Source organism: Lutzomyia longipalpis, chromosome 1 (genome assembly GCF_024334085.1).
Source record: "Lutzomyia longipalpis isolate SR_M1_2022 chromosome 1, ASM2433408v1".
NCBI classification, from domain to species: Eukaryota; Metazoa; Arthropoda; class Insecta; order Diptera; family Psychodidae; genus Lutzomyia; species Lutzomyia longipalpis.
Window position 1 is genome coordinate 24063593 of NC_074707.1, and position 26069 is coordinate 24089661.

At 35.6% G+C, this 26069-nt stretch overlaps 1 protein-coding gene across 7 annotated transcripts; it reads right to left on the reverse strand.

Moving 5' to 3' along the window:
- On the reverse strand, positions 1 to 22485 carry LOC129797361 (fasciclin-3). Of its 7 annotated transcripts, XM_055839814.1 has the most exons (8): positions 20733 to 22485; positions 7901 to 8554; positions 6389 to 6709; positions 5786 to 5899; positions 2868 to 2895; positions 2572 to 2648; positions 562 to 686; positions 1 to 442 (listed from the first exon to the last, which is right to left on the reverse strand). In XM_055839814.1, the coding sequence occupies exons 1-8, from the start codon at positions 20782 to 20784 to the stop codon at positions 290 to 292; spliced, it is 1524 nt and encodes a 507-aa protein (XP_055695789.1). In that variant the 5' UTR covers positions 20785 to 22485; the 3' UTR covers positions 1 to 289. The 7 variants fall into 7 exon arrangements, with proteins under 7 accessions (XP_055695789.1, XP_055695787.1, XP_055695791.1 ...); XM_055839812.1 differs by lacking the exon at positions 2572 to 2648 and having other exon boundaries at positions 562 to 817; XM_055839816.1 differs by lacking the exon at positions 2572 to 2648 and having other exon boundaries at positions 1 to 470; positions 562 to 817.
- Positions 22486 to 26069: the final 3584 nt, after the last annotated feature.

The window sequence follows — 26069 nt, forward strand, 5'->3', positions numbered from 1 at the left end:
TTCCACATAAAAAGTTCTCTTTATTTCACTTCACTGACAAATATTAAAAAATAATATTTACAAAGCTAAGTAAAAAAATTGAGAGACAAAAATTTCATATAAAAGTCTAAAATGGACATAAAATGCGAAATTCTTTTTTTTTTTTTGAGATTATCCTCGCATTATGGACAAAGTATAATCTATTTTATGTATTTGTTCCTTCAGCAGGACTTTTCCTTGTCTTATAAAGAGTTTTTATGATGTGACACACTGGATGGGAGATGATCCATATATGGGGGATGTGGAGGATTCAGTTGGTCTTGGCATCTGTTGTGCTCTTTTGGGATTTCGGATAGACAATTTCAGCATATTCAGTTGGCGTCTTCTGTGGGGGTGCCTTTCCCTCCGGAGAGGGCTTCAGCATAAGTTCAGCATACACAATGTTGGGCTTCGAATCTTCCTCCTGGAATGTTTCGTGGTTACATTTTCGGCTGGGAAATTACACAATGATTTTTCTACATTTTCTTCGGACAACACAAATGATGAATGAGACAAAATGTGAATGGAAAAGTGTGGCCTCACCTTCGGCTCCGTCACCTCATCCGTAATGATGACCGTCTCTTCGCTATCCCGTGGATGCTGATCATCATCACCGGTCGGGGTGGGTCCTCCCTGCTGCGCCTGCGACTCGAGGGCTTCATGCTTGACTGTCGATGGGGATTTATTCCTCTTGAATATGGCATTCAATGACAAATTCGGCTTAATTAATTTCTGTGGCGGTGGGCGCGGTGTGAAATTCTCCAATGGCTCCCGGCGATTTTCGACACTCTCCGTGTCACTTCTAATTTCATTTTGCGTTACGTTTTTTTATATCGTTACATTTTGCACATCAAATATCCGTTAAACACGAATTTGATGGGGTGTAAAGTGGCAGGAAGAGAGAGAAAAGGGAGGGAAAACATTAACGAATTTCCTCTGGGAAATTGTTTTTATTCAATTGCTAATAATTTCATATCCCATCTCCTCCTGGAATGCTTTCCCCTATCGTCTTTTTTTGTATTTTAGAATAATTTTACTTTTTTTTTAAAATCACAAACTGAATAAAAATGTCAGAGAATGAATTTGTTAATTAATTAATTAATTAACAAATTTATACAAAAAAAGACGACAGAATAAAATCATTCACGCCATTCTACTTTCCAATTACTTCTTCTACTTGCCCAATTGAAGGTGCTAAAAATTGTGCATCATGCAATGCCGATCGTTCTATCAAGACCAGAAAAAAACTCCCAAAAAGATTGTGAAAAGAGGTGGTTTTAGTCAATATAAAGAAAATAAATTCATGCTATATTAAGCCTTAAATTTACATTTTTAAATTAATAAAATTTGATGATTGTGAAACTTAATTAATTTTGATTTTTTTTAATACAAAAAAACCTCAACTTTGTTTTTCTTTAAACAAATTTTAAAATGTTTTAAAGAAATTAATGAATTCAATGGTTAGGTATAGTTTTTATTTATTAATCTTAAAAATTTATTTATGTACTAAATAAATGTAATATAAAATAAAGCTGAAATGTTTGTCTGTCTGTGGCACATGAACTCCTCCGAAACGGCTGGGCCGATTTTGATGAAATTTGGTATGGGAGTAGAGGGGGTCAATACGAGTTGCAAGCGCTATATGGGATTTCGCCCCCTCCCCCCTTTATAGCGCCCCCACAGAAAAATTGATTTTTTCACATTTTCTACCTGCTGAAGGGTCAGATAACGGGATTTTTTTATTTTAAATTTTTTTCGGGTACCGTATTATTCATCCCCCCTACTAATATACGCCCCACTTTTATAGTTAAAAATGGAGTTTGCTCACACGTGATTGGGGGCTCGGGTTGACTAGTGTAATATAAAATTCATTTTTAGGTTTTAAATTTCTAAGAAATGCTTGAATAATCCTAATAGTTAAAAATATATATTTTTTAAAAAATATTTCGAACTTGTTAATTGATTTTTATAAAACTATTTATTTAAAGTCTAAGATCTCATAATAATTCAATACATTATTCAAAAGAGAAGAGACAAGTTTCTTTTTCAAATGAACATTATTTTGTTAAAAAATCATTAAAAATTTATTGGTAAAATTGTAGGTATGCATGTTCGGTAATAAAATAAATAATTTATGCGAAATTATTTTTGCCATCAAACACTGCATTTTATGTGATGTTTTATAATTTTCTGTGTCACAGGAATTATCAATTAATTTCTTGCAAAAAAATAAATCCGTCAAAAATGCGATAATTTCGTGTAAAATATTACAGTGTGGTGAAAAAACAGAGTTGAGGTTTAATTAAAGATTATGATTTTGTGCTTTCAGTGGTGGTTGGATTTAGAAAATGTCTGTGCTTTTGCTTTCGCGATTAATAAATTGCGGCTGAAAGTGATCTGGAAAATGACCCGAAACCGGTGTGGAGACAGCCGGTGATGGAGTCGTGGGATATCCAATCGATGGATTCACCATTCGTGGGGATAATGTATTTGGTGGCGGTGTACTAATTCCCTCATTCACCGTTGAGGAATCACTCGAAATCGTTGACCTACCTGGCATAACTTTCGCCACAAGCGATGAGGGTTTAATGCGTGAAAGGAGTGATGCTCTTGCTTCGGGTTCATGCTCCCTGTTCATAATAACACAAATAAATATCCACCAAAAGGGGGTTAGTAACAGTTGCCGGGAGAAAAAATGCTGAATTTGTGTGCAAAAGAAGTCAAGAGGCAAAAGCAATAGAAACAGCACAAAAGCAAAATTCCCCCTTATTCCGGGGATATGAGAAAAATACCTCTCACCATTTTTCTATTATAAACACAAAAAGTACTTTTTTATTGTCACTACTCACGTTTCAGATGGTCTTGCACCGGAATTATCTGCAAAAGGGAAATAGAAATAAAGAGGGTTGTTACAGGATATACTTTCTCATTACATTGATTTGTTGGATTGCAAATCAATTTCGTAAAAAGAATAAAATTCATCCTTTGTCATATTAACAAAATTTATTTGTTTTATAAATATTTATGTAAATTGTGATTAAGTAGAGATTCCTCTAACTTCTCTTATAAAGTCGTTATATCTTTGTCTATATTCTTTTTTTTGCAAATTGATATGGTCCAAGAATTAAAAAAAATGATCCAAAATGAGATTCCATCGTTTACATAGAAAACTTCTTCAGATTCTTCTTTACATTGAATACAATTTAAAAAAAAAAACCTTCTCAAGCTATAAATTAATGTAAGAAATTAAATGTAGGTATATAGTTATTTACTTAATATTTCTTATTACAAAAAATATGGTCCACGATCACGAAGATTAAAATTAATTACTACTAAAATAATTAAAATTGTACATTTTCTTTTACACCTCCTCTAAAATACTAAATGCCTAAAAAAAGATTTAAAGAACCTACTATTAGGTTGCTTTGTATATAATATAATATTGAGAATGATTTGAAAAGTTATATATTGGTGGTAGAGATTCATTTGGAGGATTATTTATGGTCTCTTTTTTTTTACTCTCCATGAGATTACTAACTTAGCAAAATTAATCATTTTTACCTACTTATTTTTTCTCCTTTTACGAAAGAGAAATTATTATGGACTCGTTTTTTATACACGATTGTTGTACACTACACAAAAGAAAGGCAAATTAAGACTATTTTCGATGCTTAGCATTGCTACAATAAAAAAGAGACATTTATATTGAACACGGAATTATGAGAAAATTCATCAATTTGGATGGAATTAATTTCGCAATATTCGAGATACATTGTATTAATATAGCGCGTGATTCAATTATTTTTTTTCTTCGCTTCTTCCTTGAGATTCACTACAAAAAATATTAAGAAGGCATGCGTGCGCGTCTTGATAAATTCAGACCGAAGTGTTGGTTTTACTCTCAACGGGATTCCCATTTCTTGTCTTATTCTGGTCATGTTCTTCAGTCTCAGCTGCATCGGGATGATGTTTGCCCTCGTCGTCAACTTCATCATGGTTGGATGGAGCAATTTGGGCCTCGGAATCGGGACCAATGTCAGTGTTAAGTGAACCTTTAACAAAGAGAAAGATCAAGAACTAACTTCAGTCTTCTTGACAAAGAGTTAAAAAAAAAGCATCATAAATGAAATAAAATTGTCTTTTCTTTTGAGAAATTTCTCTTCAATTTGCAACAACATCTCACATACTATGTGTGTGTTTATCTTTGTACAAATCCGTACATTTTATTAGTTAGTAAATCTTGCAAAAGATGACAAACGACAATTTGAAAATGTGAATAGAATGTTAAATCAGTGGAAAAATTAATTAAAATATAAAATGATTTATACAAGAAAGTAAAAGTTAGCTCTTGTTCTTCTTGTACCACTTTTGCTGTTGTTTTATTTATAAAATGTCTCTTTCACCTCGTGCGGTTAGGTGTTTTATTGATGAAATTTCCCCAACATAAACACTCAATCATGATGAAAAATCTTTTTCTTTTTTTCATTTTTTCCCTATAAATTGATTTGATGGAGTACTTTTTCTTCTTTTGTCACGCTGGAATCTCATTTTATGCATTTTTCTATGTATATCACTTTTATTTCGGAAAATCATTTTCATCTTCAATAAAACGTGCAGTGGAAAATGCAATGGAATTTCAATTTAACGCTATGAATCGCATCATTGGTGTTTTTTTTTACAATATTGTCTTCTTTGTACACTTTGTATGCTCCTTGTGCTTGTGGGATAGAAGAAAATTTATTTTAGGCTTGAAATTAGATATTTAAAAATGATCATAAAGGAAAAAATCTTAGGAAAAGAAGTTTATTCATTTATTAGGAGAAAATCACGGTCTTCCTTTCAACTAGATTCAGTTGGAAAAATGGTTAAAAAATTATTCAAAAATGCTAGTAATGACGTCGTCATTGGTTTATTTTTTTTCTAATGTACGAAATATAAACTAGCTAGTCCAAACTCATCGTCAAAACATCAGCATGAATGTTTCACATATTTAAAAACACAAAAAATCACAATAGTGACGTCATTTTTTACATTTTTAGGCAATCTTTGGTAGCTTTTCCCATCTAAACCCAGTGGAAAATGGTAAGTCTGTTTGGCCAATTTATAACTTTTATGATTCTTCCCAAAATTATAAATGATCCGATTGATTTCTCGAATAGGGCTATAACCCATAGATCAATGAATGATCTTTTCTATATAATAAAGAAAGGTCTGTTTGTTGGTAATCAGTCGTGTTCGGCTATACAAATCTACACCGTTTGACCGATCGTGATGAAATTTGGCACAGAGGCTCCTTATAACAGGCGGTTTCGAGTGGCCGTATCCATTTTCCCCCCGAAGCCCCCCTTCAGGTAGCCCCCATATAACTCTCATGCTTTTTTTGCGAATTTTTGAATTTGGCGCCGGAAATGTTGTATGAAAATGATTTCTTCCCTTTGAATTTTTTTTGAGATTGATGAGTGTGCCCAATCATACTTATAAATCATCACAATTTTTTCTCTCTAAAATTTGCGCGAAGCGCAAAACCCCCCGCGAAGCGGGGCGAGGAAAATTGGAGCGAAGCGACAATTTACCTCGTTTTTTTATAAATAAAATTGGAGACATTCATAATAAAATATTTCATAACACTCTCTCTCTTCAGATTCAAGCCTAAAATTTCTCATCCATCCCACGTATGCATGATGAGTTAAAGTGGCAATAAAATGTGGAATGCAAAAGGGAACAATGGGGTATGAGGACAAAATAATAATGTATATAAGTGACTAACCTGAGAAACACCAACGTCCTGTTGCACGTGCCACGACAATCAAACCAATGATGATGAGGATAACGAGCACAGCAATGACTATTCCAATTATTGGTCCAACACCCAGTCCGGCGGCTGCAAAATATGATGTAATGTTCAATTACTTGCCCTCGAGAGCATTTTCAACCCTTATATCCTATGCGCCTAAAATCTCTGTGTGTGGTTCGTAATTCAATTTCCCACCAGAGGGTTCATGGAAATTTCCCTTGATTTTCATGCGGAAACACATTCGATACAATTCAATTTTCTCGCCTATACATTGCACACGTTAGTGATTTTATATGTTTGCAAAAAAAACCCAGCTTCTCCTTTCTCCGTGAGATTCTATGAAATTTAGAGGTCTTTTATGACTTGTACACAATAACGGCGTTGCTCTATTATTTAGTAACCTTTAGTCACTTTTTTGACCTAAAAAGTCAACATTCAGCTGCCTCAATACATCTCTTCGTCAGCTGCATTACACTAATTTGGCCTCTGCCTTCTCTCACGATCACGTTCTTGAAAACTTTCAAAGAGACTGGTGGATGAGGAAAAGGTATTTTTTTTTATACAATTTCAACTTACCAGGAGCGGCCTCTGAGGAACTAATTCGCACTTGGTAGTCCGTTGTACCAAATTCATTGCTAGCACGTAGGAGGTATTCCTTTGTTGTGTCCTCGAGCGTGAGCCCAGCAATACTTAGGGCCACATTGAATTCCCCACGTCCGAGATCTTGAGGTTCATACGCCTCATAGCGTCCATTCCTTGATCCCTGTTGGATGGTATTTCCCGCAACATGCCACTCAGTCAGGGGACGAGGATTTGCTCTGATTGTCACATTAACGAGTCCAGTACTTCCCAGAATTAGTCCATAGAGTTTTACAAGCGGAAGAGGTTGTGGTCGGTCTGAAAAAAAAAATGTACATAAGGAGGATACAGTCACGATCTTGTATTAAAAGTCTCATTTCTAATTATCTCCCTATACTCTCTTATAGCTTTCTTGGGAGGTGCTTAGCCATTCACTCTGTGTGTGATCGAGCTAAAGCACAAAATTTCACTTTGTTATTTTGATTTCACTCAATCTGATAAAAATTTCCTAAGCTGGAAATTATACACACACTGCTGCCAAGTCTATACGCATTATATAATTTAAAACCGTAAGCTGCTATTTATCACTTCTTTTCTAATGATGCTTGAGAAAAGAAAAGAAAAAAAAGCGAGCCATGAGACATAAAAAGATTTATTGTCTGAATACGATGAAATTGAAACCAATCTCTTAGAATTTCATTTTCTCATCATGAGACAATTCAATAGAGATAATTTTATTATTGTTTATTTTTACATTCTTATATACATGTATAAGAGATTTTTGGTATTTCAAAATGGAATATCTTCCCCTATATTTGTTTATTTTGAAATGTACATTCAAGGGTCTCGATCATGAGCTCTGGCTCTCCATATTTAAGAATATAGTCGTATTTATTTTTCTAAATATAACAACAGAAAGAACCTTATTGCACTGCGGAAGTGAAGTTTCCATGAGAAATACTAACTAAAGCAAAAATAAATTAAAATTCGCTCTAAATGAAAAACATTGCGATAAGTTATCTAATCAGTGTGGAGAATAAAATAAAAGAAGAAAAGATTATAGGTACATAATGCTTTAGTTCTATGACTAATAGAGTGCATTTTTCTTATCAACTGCTTTACTAAATCCAATTCGAATGGCTGATAAAGACTAAATTAATTTCTTAGCATTCTTATCATTAACTCTCTTTCGTATCTTACGTTTTCTTTGCTGCTCATTTTTGCAATTTTTACCCACATTGAGTAACAAAAAATAATTTTCTTTACATAATCTGGAAGTTCATTGCAATTTGGTTTATATAAATTTTAATCAAGCTGAGTTATGCTCTTTTTTAATCTCCTACAATTAAATTTTTCAGACACTATTTTGATTAAAATTTCATAAGGATTTTTTTTATTCAAATTGTGTAGCGATTTGAATAGAAGAAAATTCAAATATAACTGCAAAAATTAATTGAAGTAGAGTATAAAGAGAAATTCTTTTAAATTATTAAAGAAATCACTACTTACATCGTACAAGAAGTTGTATCCTGGAGTCAAGGTAGCCCTGTGGGTAGGAGAAATGATTGGCACGGCAGATAAGATTGCGTCGGTCATCGGAGACGCGAATAAAACGTTGGATGCCCTGAACAACAGTGTAGAGGGTAGCATTATTGCGATCATGTGACTCAACGACTTCGGGCATTGTGAGCCCATCGAAGATATTCTCATCATCAAGGAACCACGTTAGATTGGCCGGTGGTCGTCCATCGTGTGAGATACACTTAGCTTGGAATTCTGTATCAACCTCAAAGGCACCATTTCTTCCCTGAGTTAGAATTTCTAGTTGCGGACGCTGTGGCTCTAGTGCCACAACAAGATCAGCCACACCACTTATTTCATCTCCCTCAACACCTAAGAAGCATTCCACGGGCCCATGATTTGTGGTCTTAACTCGCTCAATTGTTACACCACATTGACCCGCCTGGAGGCCTTCACCGTTGTAGGGGAAGCCGGGTCGTTGTGTCCAATTTGGTGCCAAGTTGAGCACCTTCTCGCCGGGAATCACAATGCGACAGTACTGAATTTGTCGTCCAGCGCGACATAGAATTGATGCAGGTTCACCCACGCGTGCAATTACTTGCTGTGGCGTTACATCGACTCGCTGTGCAAGCGTTAGGGCACCTAAAAATGTGGGAGAGATGGAAGAGAAAAAAAATAACGAATTAGGGTTGATGAACAGGTGTATCAGAATATTTCATCTTCCGCCCAAAGATTTCCCTCAATTGTCTACACACACCGTCTCGTGGTCGACAATGGGACAATTTCATCACGCCATCCACTCATGTGTAAACCCACTCAATGTGGAAGGGCTTTTCTGGGATCAAATCACATTCAATACGCTTCACTATCAAACTGTTGCGTCTCCAATGGTGTTGCTCCGTAAAGAAGTTGTATTGTGAGATTTTGTTATATTTCATTCATTTCATTTGTGGAGGAAACCCACTAACATAAATTTTATAGGAGGAAATATATTTTATGCTATTCCTTTTTTTACCCCCTTCCTCCAACATTGTGCCAAATGCAGACTTTCAGTCTTTGCTTTCGATGGCATATTGAGAAAGTGACTGTATTTATATTTATAAGTCTGATTTGCAGTCAATGAGGTTGCAATGTTTTCCTTTCAATGATAAGCTGTGTATAATATATTCATAAATGTTTGCATTTCTATGAAGAAATCAATGCATTTTTTTGTAATCTTGATTAAATATATTTTTTTCACAGTGTGGTTTCATTGTAGAGATCAGGCAGTGTATACAGTAGAGAGCTTTAAAATTTTTTCGCTCCAAAATTCTTTAATTATTCAAAACGGTTAGAAAAAAATGTTTCAAAAGCACCATTGTAATACAACAATGATGACGTCATTGTGTGAATTTTTGGGAAAATCTTTGTCGATTTTGTCCGCCTCATTTAAGTGGGAAATGGTAAATCTGTTTGGGGTTTCCTGAAGATTTTTAATTCCCTGCAAGATTATATTTTTAAGAGAATTTCCTTGCAGATTATCATGACATAAATACCTTAGAATGGGCGACTTTGTTCGTGTGATCAGTAGACCGAAAATTATTTGTAACGTTTTTTGGTTGACATTTTTTTAGGTCTTCATAAAGAAAAGCCACTGCGAGGCTTCACTGTAGTAGAAGTCAGAAAATCATTTACTAATAAATGTTTTTTTTTTCGATAAAATTTATAAAATTCTTTCGTGTCTCTATCATCATCAATGAATGACTAAATTCCATGCAATTTCGCAATATTTTGAAAAAAAAATGATAAGTATCTATCCGAAAAAATATTATTGTCGCTGAATGAAAGAAAATAATTGCATGTATGTATACTTATATAATTATGGTAAAAAAACAATCTATGCGAATTAATAATGCTGCTATTAATAACAATATAAAATTAAGCATTAAAATAATTACAAATCCATTATGCAATGCGGTAGGAAACGAAATACAATTTTGTTGATATTTGACTTCCATTCTGTGAGTGAGGAATATAAATATTCGATGACCGTACGGTGGAAATTGCACTTTATGCACATCTTGCAATAAATTGTACAAAAGTACATGTGGAGAATTAGACAATATTTCATAAATATATCAATGTACGGTGTTTTTGTTTGAATCCAAGGGTGAAAGAGAGCTTATGTGAATTAATGCCATCTCATAATTTATATATGAAAAAGGAAAGATAATGTAATTTTTTAGGGCACGAACCCGTGGGGGTTAAAATAGAATGCATTTATGAAATGAGTTTTGGCTTGGTGGATTACCATTGTTTAGGGACGCGAAACAGGGTCAAAAGTCGTTTTACTATCTGAAAATTGTATTCCATAGAATTCCACATATAAATTTAACTCATGTATATGGTTTCATGATGCTTTATTAAAATCACATCAAAAGACTTTCCAGCCAACACAATATTCTGGGTTCTCGTGGAAAAATAGAGATTTGTCACTTCACACGTGTCATGAAAGGAAAGCAAATGAATGCAGCCGTGTTGAGAGACACATTGTATTGTGAAATGATTTCTTTTTCATCGCACCAACTTCAATTTCGAGGAAAAAAAAAGCATTTCAGTGCACACAAAAAATGTTTCTTTAGATTAACATGATAATTTCAGAGTGGTAAAAATCTTTTGAGAGAGACCACTAAGCAGAATAAATCCGTATAATGAGGGTTTCTACCTTATTTTCATGATCGATTTTCTCTACATGAATAATTTTTCTACACGCAAAAAAGTGATTCTCTTTTACAATGAATTTCTGTCAACTCTTTTGGACGTTCCGTGAAATGCTCTCCACATTATTATAATCTGTTGAACCCTTTTTGCTTCTTTTTGACCAAATGCTAAGCCAAATGGAAAATGTGCAGGTTTAGTTGCATTTGCAAATTGCATAGTGGGTGCAACGCTGCACATAAGAAAATTCTACTTTATGACAAGTTAATCAATGGATATTGTTCTGCAAATTGTGTGTGATAGTGCATGAATGTTTCTCTGTTTTTTGCTGCAAATTGTGTGTCCAGGTGCGAATGAAAAGACATAGCAGTGATAGAATTTATGTCGAGGGAACATAGAGGGTTTAATGACCTCGCAAGCAAAGGTGTAGCTCTCTCTCTCCTGAATATCTCTTACATTGTAAATTTTGATGATTATTTAGTGGTGAGACCATTAATGTGTGGTTTTAGTGTGAATTTCAATAGACACGGATGGTGTCTATTTAGACAGTCGTAGTGTTAAATACAGCGAAAACAACCCTTAGAGAGGGTTTGGAATTTTTGCTAAGCACGCAGAATATTTTCCAAGAGGGTGAAAATGGCACGGAAACATGAAAATCTACTTGGTTCTATTTTATTTCCCGCCATAATTAATATGTTTCATGTATACTCCTTTATGCAGGTAGGTATGTATATATGGATAATTTAAAAGCCCAACAAAGTACGAAAAAAAGCCTGCGAGACACACCAATTCTCTATGTGGGTGGAAAAACTGAAATTAACCACAAATTGTTCTGCTAAAAAAGGAAGGGGAAGTGCATAGAATTAGTGCGATAGAGCGGACAGAGCGAATACTCACGTTATGAATATTTAAAGAGAAATGGAGAAAAAAAACATTATAAAACACTTTGGCAATTTTGTGAAGTTATTATGTTAATGAATTTAAGCAAATCATGCGATTTCTTTACTTTATTATGTTTAGGCATATTAGGCGTAAAAAATTAGGGGTTTAAAAATTAGAAATCTTTTTGTCTTTTTGTTTTGAAAATTTCAACACAGTAGCCACAGTAGCATTAATATATCAAAGACCAAGGAGAAAATCTTAAGGTATAAGTTATAACTTCTTGAGCACTTTGTAAGAAAGTTCGGTCAAACTATTCGACATAACAGATTAAGAAAGAATGCTGCACTCTAATCTAGTGAACAATGGTCCGCACGTGTTAGAGCATCATGAAAGCCCTCTAATGCTTCTCCGTAATAAAGGGCAAGTACATCATCCTATATGACACAATATTTATTTTTCTTACTTATTGTTTGCAAAGAATATATACCTACATAGTCTACATATTAGATGCATATGTACATATTTAGAATTTCAATACATCATACAAAGAAACCCAAATTAACCCAAAAAAAAAACTCTTAACATTGCCAGCCTAAGTGGTCTGTTTTTGTGGCTATTGGGGCCAACAAAGATTCATAAGAGGTTACCCACTCTATATGTATAATGTGGGGAATATGTTTTTGGCGAAAGTTTTTGACGATTAATTTCATCATACGGAAATGGTGGAAAAAATATTTCTTCATCTGGATCTTGACTCGCGAGTGATATCTCCCAAGACACGAAAAATAAGAAAAAAAAATAAGAGTGAGAGCCAGACAAAACCAATTGTGTATTTTATCTTGTTTGACAATTAAAATTCATGGTATTACCGGAAGATCTCGTACATGTGACATTTTTTTTCCATCATGAGAGACTTTCTGCATCTCATTGTGCATTTTTTTTAACTTCTTCTTAAATTCAATACCCTTCCTTGTTGATTGAAAGCATGACGGAAGGAATTGAAAGAAAGTCAATAACGAGAATTTTATACGATTTGAAAGGCAAGCGCGTGAAAATTAACCCCTATGCGTCCCATGTTGAAAGTGTTAGTACCTAAATGCAGAATGTCTCCAAGAAGAAGAAAACCATGGGGAGTTATTTGGGAAAATCTGCGGGAAATCATTGAGACTCATTAGCATGAGGTATTGAGACATTGTTTGGTGCAATTTGAGTTGTGTTTTTTCTTCTTCTCTATGTAGCAGTGTTCTCCAATTTTGTACAATGAGTATGGAGATGGAGAGAGAGATTGTAAACGTGTTGTGTGTATTTTGTAATGTCGTGAGAACAATATAAAGCGACAAGAATTGAATGGAATAAAACGCCATCGAGTGAGAGCAAGAGAGACGCGCGCTCACATAATAATGCCAAAAGCATTTTTAAAGAGGTCGAGGGGATTTTTCTATCGTGTATATTTCATTCACAAGAGTGACTTTTCCTCTTGCAACTCTTAAATGTCAATTTGGTTGCTGAAAAAAAAAGGAGAATCATTCGACGGTGCCTCTTCTCGTGGGTAAATGGCTTCACGGATGCATTGTGGCGAAAAGGTTGATATTATTCATGGGTTAATTTTTTTCATTTTTTTTGTATTCTCCGGTCCTCTGGTTATTTTGAGTGTTCCATTACATATAATTATGTATATTTTCCCAAAACAAGAGGGGGATTGCATATATATGAAATTATTCCCCCTTTATTAAAACTGGCACAACATACAGGTAGAATAGAGGAGACAAATGGGTGTGGTCGACATTTTTTTTTTAAATATCAAACACCTCTTATGTGTAGAAAAAGTGTCTGTATAGTACATAGTTCTAACTCTTGGAAACAAAGTATAAAATTGAATAAATATGTATAATTCTGAAATGTCAATAGTGATCATCTTGTGATCACTTTTCTCACATTGTATGAGATGTTACCTTTTAATGCTAAACTTATTCATATGATGAGCCCATTAGAGGAGATAAAAAATATCACATGAAAATATATTTAAAATTTCCATTAACATTCATTCCTGTCACTCACGCTAAATAACGCCAAAAAGGTGGGGTATGTACATATGTACGTACATAATATTCAATTGGAGAGCAAAAAAGAAGGGAAAAGAGTGCAAAATTCTCTTGTTTTGGCCATTGTTAACGGTTCTGTTCCGCCAAAATAAGTTGACTTTTGTGCTGTGGCGGTAAAAAATTTGAATATTTTCCACTCTAGCGTTTTTTTCTTCCTGTTGCTCTCAAATTACTCTTTGTTGCAATTTTCAATTTACTTGCAAATACAACATATTGCGGTCAAGTGGGAGGGAGGGGAGAAATAAGGGGAAACCCATAAATAGAATGTTTGATTTTTAATGTTTTAAATGCCGAATTACGTTCTATATAGAAATTTTCCAATAATCCCGCTTATCAATTAGCGTTTAGCCCATTTAGTCCGTCAATCATATTTTATCTTTAACTTTAGCTTAGCGCATTTGTAGGTAAGCTAATCCTCTGGAGTGAAGTTGTCTTGTTTTTTTTTGAAAGAATTTTTCCTCATGACTCTATGATCTATTTTTGTGTGGTTTAGCTGAGTTTGGAATTCAAACTCGGGCAATAATTATATCTGTTGTATGTCAAGTAAAATGCGTCTGCGATTCGTGCCAGTGAACACTCATGCATACTTATATGCTTCTTATATTCGCTCCATACCCATGAAGGGAGAGATAAAAATGCAACTAGCATAAATTGCAGCTGAGAGTGAAATAGCGAGATGATAAAAAAAAGTTGCTGATCGAGTTCTTTTTCCCGCCAATCTTCCTCTCTTGAGGCCATCATTAAGGAGATTGTGATTATTATGCAAGAGAGCGATTAATGTATTCATGTGTTTTGTCGACTTTCCAGCATAGACGTTATGCTGCGCGGAGGAAAAATGCACAAAGAGGGACAGGCGACGGAATAATGGGATTATTGACGATAGAGAACAGTGAGTGGTCTCAATTGAAATATTCACTCAAGTGAGAAACTTCTGGCTTTATTTTTTTCATCACATTCGATGGGTCCCTTGCATGTTCTTTTTCTCCATTTGACGTGAAATTGTCACCGCAAAACCCCACAATTGATTTTACCTTTTTACTCCATCATTCTCTTACGAATTTTTGTGAATTTGTCTTTTTCGAGTGACAGAGTTTTTCTTTTTTTTTACATTATAAAAGAATTTCTTTTTCCTACATTTGTGAGAGAGATATTGTGACAATATTTGCAGTCTCTAAGAGCCTGTTGATTCACTGCAAGTGTGTCTTGTGTGGATGTTAAATAAGAGTTAACACTTGAGATTGATAGATTTTTTTATTAGGGGAGGACGGGGTAATTTGGCCACTTTCGATTTCTAAAAATGGTATTACCGCTAATGCTAGAAAATCCATTTCTTCACAGTTTATACTCCCTATAGGGATAACCAATTGTACCAAGTTTGGGGAAAATCCGATCATTAGATTTTCTTTTATTTGATAAAAACCATTTTTTCCATTTTCAAGTGCTTTTGGCATTTTGGAAATTCGACTCTTCCGATAATTTTTTAATGCTTAAAAATTAGTTTATACGTCACTAAGGGCCATTGATTCCCCATAAACACGATAGTGACATCCATTTTCCGATATCTCAAACAGATTTTCCTGTGGAAATGGTTTTATCCGGAAAATTGGAGTGGGGTAATTTGGCCACTTGAGTTTTTCCGGCACTATTTTCCGACGCATGTTCATGATATTCACTATGGTTGTGCCTTTTAATGATTTATTTATGATTATAAACAATTTATACCAAAAAATTTTAGCTAAAAAAAGAAAGTTACGAAAATCTGAAAAACGGCTACTTTTAGTTTTTGCTCGTTTATGGTTCAGAAAATGTTAAAGTTTGAGGCTCTGTTAAATATTTTTATCTGGAAAATTACTGGAAATGAATCTTAGATAAATGTCCTATCTTCCAATAAAATAATCGGAAAAATAAAATTATTTTATTGTCCAAAAATTTGTATGTTCAATAATTCATGCGCCAAAGTGTCCAAATTACCCGTGCTCGGGGTAATTTGGCCACTAAGCTAAGGGTCCAGGAAAATGGAAAATTCACCCATTTCTCATCGAGATAGAGAAAAGTGTTATATGGGAAAGTTGTAGGCCGGAAAATTTCCTACAAAATAGGGCTATTTGTTTTTCTTCGTACTACCAGACTTGCTTGATATATCCCAAAAACCCCCAAAGTGGCCAAATTACCCCGTCTTCCCCTATATTAATTTTAAAGGTCTCCAGTTTCCACTCAATTTTATAGGATGATAATTTTGTTAGTTTCCCTTTTAGCTGTGATTCTTTCTTAAAAAAAGCACAGCTTCTGTGTACACTCAAAAATGCAAAGTCGTCAGATCGGGCTCAAACTCGGGATGAGCACGAATTAGAGTCCCCACATTCCAAAAAACGTATGCGCCAAAAATCTTTCCGGCCGGCTGTCCGTCCGTCCGTCCGTCCGTCCGGCCGGAATATAAAGCTATATTGCAAGAGAACGGTAATAGATAGAGACTTGCGGTCAACGGCAAAGTTCATATATCGGGTGGAAGACATACGATTATGAAGTCAAATCCACCCCCGCACCCCTTCGTCCGCCATTTTGAATAACCTCAAAATTTTGTTTTCGCTATATCTCAGCCCCTGTAATAGCTAAAAATCTGAAATTTTGATATGTTGTAGGGGCCATCAATACCTTTCTAACGATACCTCATTTTCGAAAATCGGCCAAGCCGTTTAGCCAATATGGCCGTCACAATTTTTCATCGAAAATCGGCCATAACTCGAGAACGACTTGACCGATTTTGATCAACTCGGGCTCAAATGAAAGATATTAACGAGCCCTACAACTGCTCGGAACATCGCAAGTTCAAAAAATGACCGCAAGTGGCGCTAAAATCGAAAACAAAATTTTCAATGTGTTTTCGATGAATATCTCGAGCACCGCTTTATAGAATTGCTTCATATTTTGATATGTTATAGTTGACTATAGTATCTATCACCATGCCAAAAATGAAGAAAATCTATGTAGCCGTTCCGGAGATATTGCGTTTTAAAGTTTACATGTCATATCTTGAGTTGTATAAGTCTAACGCCCCGCGAAGCGGGGCGTTTTATATACACATATAAAATAAAATAATATATATATAAATGCATAGATATATACATTATATATATACATATAAAAAAAATTCCTCCGCGTACGGAGCCAGCCACCGGAAAAGAAGCAGCTAGATGGCGCCAGAATTTACGCATTGGGGATCAGGAATTCGAAGTGGTGAGAGCCTTCAAATACCTAGGTTCCACGCTAACGGATGAGAATGACGTAGGATTTGAGGTGAAGGAGAGAATAGCAGCGGGAAGCAGGTGCACGTTTGCACTCTCCTCTATTTTCCGGTCGAGGTGCGTCTCGTGGTCAACAAAGGTTAAAATATACCAGGTCATCGTGAAACCGATTGTCACGTATGGCCTGGAAGTAGTGCCGCTAAGGCGCTCAGATGAAAGAGCACTTGAAACCTTTGAGAGGCGCATCTTGAGACGGATATATGGGCCGGTGAGAGTGGAGGTTGAAGGTGAAAATTTGTTTCGCATAAGGACAAATGATGAGCTTGAAGACCTCTACATAAAACCGCTCATAACAGCCTCAATCCGGGCGTCAAGACTACGCTGGCTAGGCCATGTCCATAGGATGTCGGCCGAAAGAATGCCCAAGAAGCTACTGAACCTAAACCTGATGGGGCCAGGTGTGAGAGGCAGGCCCAGAAAGAAATGGGAAGACGTAGTGGCTGAGGATCTTGAAAGATTGGGCGTTGCTGATCTGGGCCGGAGGTTGGCGAGGGATCGCCAAGGATGGAGAGCGCTGTTGAAGAAGGCCGAGTCCCTTAATGGGACGTGAGACTGGATCAATTCCCGTAGGAAACCAGTCTCAAGCCATTTAAAGAAGAAGAAAGAATATAAAAGAAATGCAAAGATAAATATATATAAACTGCAAAGATAAAAATTAAATATAGCATGGATGGAACAGTATAAAGCGAAAGAACGGTAAGTAAAACTTACGGGCTGTGATTCTTTCTTTGTCAGTGAAATGTGAAATTAAGGCTTGTGACTATTAAGGCTTCTCACAAATTATCTGCGCGTTGGCTGTGATTCGGTGCGCGAGAAAGCCTTCCTCAAAATTTGCCCATCCTCAATTTTCCGTCAATTTCACATTTCACTGACAAAGAAAGAATCACAGCCCGTAAGTTTTACTTACCGTTCTTTCGCTTTATACTGTTCCATCCATGCTATATTTAATTTTTATCTTTGCAGTTTATATATGTATATTTATCTTTGCATTTTTATATTTTTGTTGAGATGGGGTACAAAAAAGTCATAATTTCAAGTGTTTATTTGATTTATCTTGCGAGCACTTTTCAACCAAGCGTTTAACCCTTTGCATATCAAGCTTCTACCACTTATATAAATTACTAAGCTGAGTCGTCATTGTCCACAGAGACTTACTTCACAGTTTCAAATTAAGATGACCCAAATGTACGATTTTAAGACAGAATTTAATATTTTTGAAGAGTTAAAATACTTTTCTTTTTGAAATTGTGTTCACAAGAAGTCTATAAATTGGCGATCTATTTTTTGCATGCCTACCTAAGACTCTATGGACGCCATATTGTTTTTAACCATATTTGGGTTAACAAAGAAAAAGAAGTTCTCAGAGCGAGCACAACTGTATAAGCTATATGTAATAAGTTTTAAGAGAGTGGCAAAACTAAAATATTTGCATCATTTCGCGTGCCCGTTAAACATATCTGCGAATGTGTGTGAGTTTACGCGGAAACATAGCACGATAATGTTCCTCAACCGTCATTCTTAAAATATAACTCTGAATTAAGTTTTGTATGAATAGGAAAATTAAAAAAAAAAACGTTTCTATGGAAACTTTATCCATATAACTCAAAAATTTGTTAATGTGTTCAAAAGCAATATAGCCTGAATGGAGCTTTCTGATATGTCTGAAAGGTCTGCATTTAGCATGCATTTCATGCGGTAATTTGAGCTGAAATTTAGGAGTGGTCATAAATTTCCTGAGATACCCTAAACCCTCATTTTGTGAACGATTGTATTTCTCGGTATATGTGTATATACCTCTTCTGAGGAAACCCAGGTGAGAGTTTGAAGGTACAGTGCGAGGCAAATATCAATATATGTATGTAATATGGTTTTTTTTTCTCTCCATCCCAAGAACTAGCAATAAAAGAAGTTGGAGAGTAAAGCGTAAGCACAAGAGGTCTTCTACACAACACAGAGGTAAAGTGCCAAACACCTTATAATGCAGAGTTCGGAGTTCTCTTTTTTCTTGCCTTGCGACAAGAACCCTCAAGCAAGAGCGGAAAAGCCATGAAAGATGAATGTATTGGGGAGATGGAGGAGTCGTCTTCGATACCATCTCCCCGTGAAGTTCATTCGTGGCAATACTGAGTGTGGTGGAGTAGTATTTAAAAAGGCGTCTTTTTAATACTTCCAGTTCAACTCTCAGGTGAAAGCCAAAACAGGTTCGACCAGTTTTCTATTGTCCATTTTGTAAAATAACCTTTTTGTTGTGTGTGCGCTTTGGCTGGTTGGTACACATACACCAAAGAGATGAAGAAGTTGTTCACGAGAAAAAGAGTTTAAGGCCGGACTTGGAACCCGCGCGGGAATTTATATTTCTCAATCCAACAACGTTCACATGATCCGTTGCGCGTTCGCAACAGGGCGTGTGTTTGGGGACTTTTGTTGCGTCCTCAAGCCTTATTTTCGCGTGATTATGCCCCGAATCATTTGGGATTCTCTCACAGCGGAGCCCATATATGCACTTTTGGAGAAACTACAATTTTTTAATTTTCCTTAATTATCGCAAAGTGTTTAGAAGCAATTTTCATAGTCAGATGGGCGTTGGTGCGTTTTTGCTTCGGCGTCAATTTTTGCTTGTATAACCACTCAAAAACGCGCTCGGCCAAAAAAAATCTCTTGCGTTTTCTATCCAATTAGCACACTCTTCTAATGTGCCTTCAAAAATACAACATTTATCATTCTTGATGTGAAATGTACAATTTTCGGGAGAACGCAAAATGTGTGTTTTAGGTCAAATAAAGTAAGGTTGATAGATATTTTATTATCATACAGCGTGCTATCTTGCACAAAACTTTCTTATCTCCATTGTTGTCGTAGGCAAAATTCAAGTGTTTGTAACATTATTACTGAAATGTGTGTGGATGTTCAAAAGAATTAGGCCTAATGAAAGATATCGATTTCAAAAATTTTACATTATTCTATTTATTCCTTCAACTTCTGGAGTTTAAAAGATCCAGAAAATTCGGAGGAGTTTGAATAACACATTATGTTAATGAGCTCTTCAAGTATTAAAAAAATAAAACTCAGGTAGAAATGGATAGAATGTCTCCAAAAAGGTGTTGTCATACTGTGAGGTTTCGTATTACCGCTTCAAATCACACATAGACCAGAGAACAGCCAGTTTAGTTTTGCATAATTCTCTTGGAGATCAAATTTTAATTCTGTTTTTAGGCTTTAGGGTATGATTAAATCATATTTCATAAACGCAAAAATAATCATAAACCTGTCTAGTATCAGACAGAAAAGAATGTTTAAGTAGTTTCAATTCAACGTTCTATATTTTTGAATATACCTCTATGGGACTATACTGCGGAGCTCTACTGTACTTTCTCACTTTAGGTACCTGCTGAGCTCAACTCGTGATAACATCTTTACAGAGCAATCCGGAGAACAATTAAGCAACAGAACCGGCGACGACAGTTAAAAAAAACATTTACGATTTCTTAAAAATAGAAACATAGAGTAGTGTCCGTAAAAAGTAATTTCAATCTTTTACTTTTAGCCGGTATTGTGACTTTTCCGATATGTCGAAAAAGGGAAAATTTATTTGAAATGAAAGTTTGGATATTAGAGTTCTTAATAAATCAAAAATCACTGTTTTAGATATCTCAAGAAAGCCACAATATTGACTCAAAGTAAAAATTGAAATAGCACCTCTTGCGGATCATCACTGTATGCTAGGGTTACCTCATTTTAACATCTCTCGATTTAACTCTTCTCACCTATTCAGCGTAATTGTAAAATGTTAGGCTGAAAACTTTTGTACCCTTTATAGGCAAAAATTCGAAAACTCACCTGTCAACATGATAACGCTTATCAGCGACTTGGCGAACATTTTCGTATCCATTTTTTTCGTAAATTCGCTGAAGGTTTCCAACACAATATACTACGGCGTATAGGTTTCACTATGGAATTTATGTTTTTTTTTTTCAAACTATTATATTTCGGGCGGATAATTAAACATACACACACGGGAAAGTCGCTATTTCAGCAATATGTAGGTATGTGGTGTGTGATGAAAAATGCTAGGCTATGGGGTGGGAGAGCCTTTTATGATGACGAATGTACGGATGATTCACAAAGTTCAGGAGGAGAACATGCAATCACGATTATTTTCCTCTTCCACTTGAGACACACTGACACGCTAATTTATTCACTTTGAAAATCACAATGCGCACAGTGTCTTATTTAATATTTTCACCAAAAATCCTCCTCTTTTCTCTTTTTTTGCGTTCGGCACAGAAATGGAATGGAAATTTGAATGTCCACAATTTTCCGGCTTGATTCACATTCTTGCGAAAATGTGCCCTGCCTGTGAAGTGAAGCAAAGGTGGTAAAATTCCACTGAATGCGGTATCAGAAATGGGATGCCGCAGTTGTATAGCTACAAAAGTAAGACACACACGAGAATTGATGGTAACCGTCGTCTTAAAGGCCACAAATTGATACTAAAACGGTGTGGCTTGAGCACAATGACGGCATCACTTGCGACTCTTTGGTGTGTGGTACCGTTAAAAACTTTTATTCAAAATGAACACTTTTTGCTGCGGTCTTTTTTTATTCGCCTATTCGAGAGTGCAAAAATACCAACAAACACTTCTCCTTTGTCCATTTGCCGTGACTTCTCTCACTTGGCGTGTTGGGGCTCTTTCCTCCAAAAAACTTGCTGTGTTGGCTGCTTTCGGATACATCCAAAAAGCGAGCGAGATTGAAGAAAAATTCTTGTTGTACTTTAAATAGTATTTAAATTCTCATTCACTTTTTCACCTGACCGAAATTCACAGCTGAATATTTTTTTTCCGTGTAATAAAACAGACACTATAAAAAATGAAGAATATGAAATAATTTAATATTATTCAGGGAGGAAAAATCGCACAGCCGTTGCAGTTCGACTACTCGAATAGAATGAAACTGGCGAGCGGTTTCAAACAGCGACAACTCCCAGAGCTCTTTTGGGCGCCTTTCGCTTCGACTCAGTCTCACTTACTCGCTCCTGCGTGCAGCGCCGTGCCACCGTCTCTTTCCCACCCTCGATGGTGCTTGAGAAACTCAGGTAAGACGCGATTTCGTGTCTCCTATTTCAATGTACTTCTTGGAGCGTGGTGCTTTTTCCTTGAGAAACCAACTCCGACTCTGTATAACTTCTTATGATTACTACCGCGCCCACCTGTGGTGTGAATGTGTTGGTTTTTGGGGGCAATCGCGCTGGGACTTCTTCTTCTTCTCCTTTTGCTTCTTTTTTAGCAAAAAAATGATCAAGAATAGCGGTGTGTTGTATATAAGAAATCCCTCGAAAAGGTGATGTACATTCGTTTTTTTTGGCCAACTCAAACCGCAAGAGAAATTGCATATAAAATTCTTACTTGTGAGCTGTATGTGCCGAACACACAGGAGACTCACCAGGCAATTATCTCAATTGAAGACGCAACACACTTTTGTGGGCGAGAAAGTGAAAGATGATGCACAAGATCGAGTGAAGATCGAGCGTAGATCGCCTCATCTGGAGGGAATATATTGTCAGTGTTGTTTGCTCCAAATTGAGTAACTCTCGACTAGATCGGTCTATGTACGTACGTGTACACACAGTACCCAAGAGTGGGAGATTATTCAAAAGGGTTTGTCATTTTATAGTTTATTGCATTTCTTGAAAAATTTTAGTTTTAAGGGAAATGAGTTAAAAAAATGGTTAAAGATGTGTCAGAAATTTTACAAAGAGATTTAGATAGGTAGCCTAGGAAGACTTGGTTAGGTAATCGACAATCAATCATAATCGTAGATTCATTACAATCCAAGTTATAAAGGTTTGATTCCCGGAATGGCTAAATCGATTATCCTATATCTCTTTAAACTATAATCCTATATCTACATACTATATCTTTTAAACTCCTATTCTAGACATCTCAGCATCCTAGATCAGCTATCCTAAGATAAGAGTAAGACCAGCAATTGAGGATAAGGAGCTTATAAATGACCGACAGCAAGCTGTTTCATGTGGGGTAGTACATGTGCATCACAGTTGATGCTCTACGAGATAGGTCTACTGTAACGTAGCCTTTTGGGCTCGGTTCATCAAATCTTCATCAAAGTGTCCTAGGAGAGCAGGCGAAGATTTAGAAACTCTAAAAAATATAGCACTGATATACTTGGTATGGGCATGGCTATGGAAGGAGTTAGGTGTATCCCATGAATCTTCTAGACTCATGTTGGAAAATGTTACTGTTTGAAAACATAAAAATCTTCGCTTGTATTAGCACTTGTAATAAAGATCATTCAAATAATGTATGACCTTTACTACAAGTGCTGATACAAGCGACCAAATGTTAAAGATTACATAGTTAGATCGCATCTTGATCATGTAAAGCACTTTTTAGCCTACACATATCTGATCATTTTTTCCTCTTCTGTAATAGTATGGTGAATAGTTTGTTATTAAAAATGTACTGGTAAGCTGACCAAGCTTACGAGAGCTGTGTTTCTTTCAGTGTACCAATTTTGTGAGAGCAAACTAGAACGTAAATTAATTTAAATACGCGCAAAATCGGGAAAAGTTGAAAAGTCATTCCTCAAGAAATCTTTAAAACGCCATATCTCGAGAACGGATCCATAGATTTTCATAAATTTTTTTTTGTTTGAAAGGTCTTGAAGTCATCTATAACATATCGAAAAATGAAGAAAATTTATGTCGCCATTTTCGAAAAATTCGAGTTCGAAATTTTCGAAAATTTTGTTTTTGATTTTAGCGCCTCTTGCGGTCATTTCTCGAAGTTGCAATGTTCTAGACATTTGTAGGGTTTCACGAAATCTTTCATTTGCGCTTGAGTTGATCAAGATCGGACTTGTAGAACCCGAGATATGACATGCTAACTTTGGAAGGCTATATCTCGAGAACGGATCCATAGATTTTCTTCATTTTTGGCATGGAGCTAGATAATATAGTCAGCTACAACATATCAAAAAATGAGAAAAATTTATGTCGCTGTTTTCGAGATATTCATCGAAAACTAATCGAAAATTTTGTTTTCGATTTTTGGCCCCCTAGCGGTCACTTTTGAAACTTCGGATGTTCTAGAGAGTTGTAGGGTTTGTTGAGATCTTTCATTTGACCCCGGGTTGATCAAAATCGGTCAAGCCGTTTTCGAGTTATGGTCGATTTTCGATGAAATATTGTGGCGGCCATATTGACTAAACGGCTTGACCGATTTTTGAAAATGAGGTATCGTTGGAAAGCTCTTGATGGCCCCTACAACATATCAAAATTTCAGATTTTTAGCTATCACAGGGGCTGAGATATAGCGAAAACAAATTTTTGAGGTTATTCAAAATGGCGGACGGGGGGGTGGGGGGTTGGATTTGACATCATAATCGGATTTCTTCAGGTCGATATTTAAACTTTGCCGTTTACCGCAAGTCTCTATCTATTACCGTTCTCTTGCAATTTAAGTTTATAATCCGGCCGGACGGCCGGACGGACGGCCGGCCGGAAAAAAAATTTTTTGGCGCATACGTTTTTTGGAATGTGGGGACCCTAATTCGTGCTCATCCCAAGTTTGAGCCCGATCTGACGACTTTCGATTTTGCTCGGTACACAAAAGCTGTGTCTGAAAGAAACACAGCTAAAATATATTTCAATTCCTTATAAAAAAAAAAAGAAAAAATCTTCCTTCTTTATATTCCCTATTTTGGTTTGGTTTTTTTAAAGTCTGCCTGCAATCTCTATCTCAGTTGTAGTTTTTCTGGGTGGGCAGTATGTGTTGGAAAAGTTTATTGATCTTCTTGTTTTTTTATTGCTCTAAAAACAAATATACCTAACCTACAGTCCTTTTATTTTCTGTGCCGCATCTTTGAAGTTTTTTTTTCAGTAAGAAATCCTTTTTTCATTTACTTTGCAACATCCGTTTTGTGAAATTAGAAGAAAAAAAGTTCTCAGTACAAAAAATTAGTGATGTTTGTAATTATGAAAAATGAATCATGTTTTTAATAAAGTGTACAGTACACACGAATACACGAATGTTTATCCATTAATTTTATGTAAGTTGTTGCATCGAATAACATACCCCTTTGATTGTAATGCAATTTTTCTGAAAGTTAACTTGGTGGAAGATGATTTATGAAGACAGTGTCTGATAGACTTTAGTACGAGTTTCCTTTGCTCAAATAATGGCAAAAACTCTTTCACAGTCAAGTTTGTTTGGCAAAAAGTTTGGGATTTTGCATTGAAAACTTTCGAATTTTTATAATTTAAAATTGAGATCAAAAATACAAAATTACTGTGTCAGTAAGAGAAGCTCAATATGTACATTGCGTCCCATTTGCTTCAATCAACAATTTGATCTTTTCAATTCGAGCCCATTAATGGACTTGAATTGGTCACTCACTCCCATAAGGAAGAATGTGTACTCATATTTCTCTTGAACTTACTGATTTATTCACTGCAATGAATAATTTTTTTTCTGTCTTCTTAAACTAGCATCATCTTCGAAATTACTCCTCAATCATTATTGTGATTCAATGCTTCTACATAAATGGGTGAGGGAATGAGTCACAATGAATTTGTCATAGAGTGCATACTTTGCGGTGCTTTGAAAAAAAATAAGAAAAATCAGCTACTGTATATGTGGTGGGTTGGGTGGGGAAGTGCAAGAAAATGCAATTTTAAAAGAATTAAGTCTTTGAGAGCAAAATATTCGCAAGTTTGAAATTTTTGTATATACCATGGTCAATTTGATTCTTGTTTCTCTCTTGCGAATTTTAATGACCTACCCATAAAAAGCAAACTTATATGACTCTGCAACATTGCCTTTGAATGCTCTCAATTGTGGTGTGTAAACTGAGAAGTGCAAAAACTAATGCCACCGCGAGGAGGGCGAGGAGGCACATAAAAGAAATTGCACCACACAGAAAGTGACAAAGTATAGAATCGTGTTTTTGACCGTTGGGTGACCAAATAAACGTGGACGAGGAGAGAACATATATAATAAGTAGAGCTCTCACAGAAATTTATTGAGAAACTTTTTGTTATTGTTCTGAGAACCTTCCGTTGCTTCTCGTTTGACTTTCCGAGTCATTTCTAAGAATGTATGGGAGACTTTTCAATTTGCAAAATCGCTTCCGATGATTCATGAACCATTGATT

Coding starts and splice junctions, on each gene's coding strand:
- LOC129797361 (XM_055839811.1), bottom strand. CDS start 20,784: ATGGATACGAAAATGTTCGCCAAGTCGCTGATAAGCGTTATCATGTTG. Junction 8,555..20,732: donor AAGCGTTATCATGTTGACAG/GTGAGTTTTCGA, acceptor CCACATTTTTAG/GTGCCCTAACGCTTGCACAG. Junction 5,900..6,388: donor TTCCTCAGAGGCCGCTCCTG/GTAAGTTGAAAT, acceptor CATATTTTGCAG/CCGCCGGACTGGGTGTTGGA.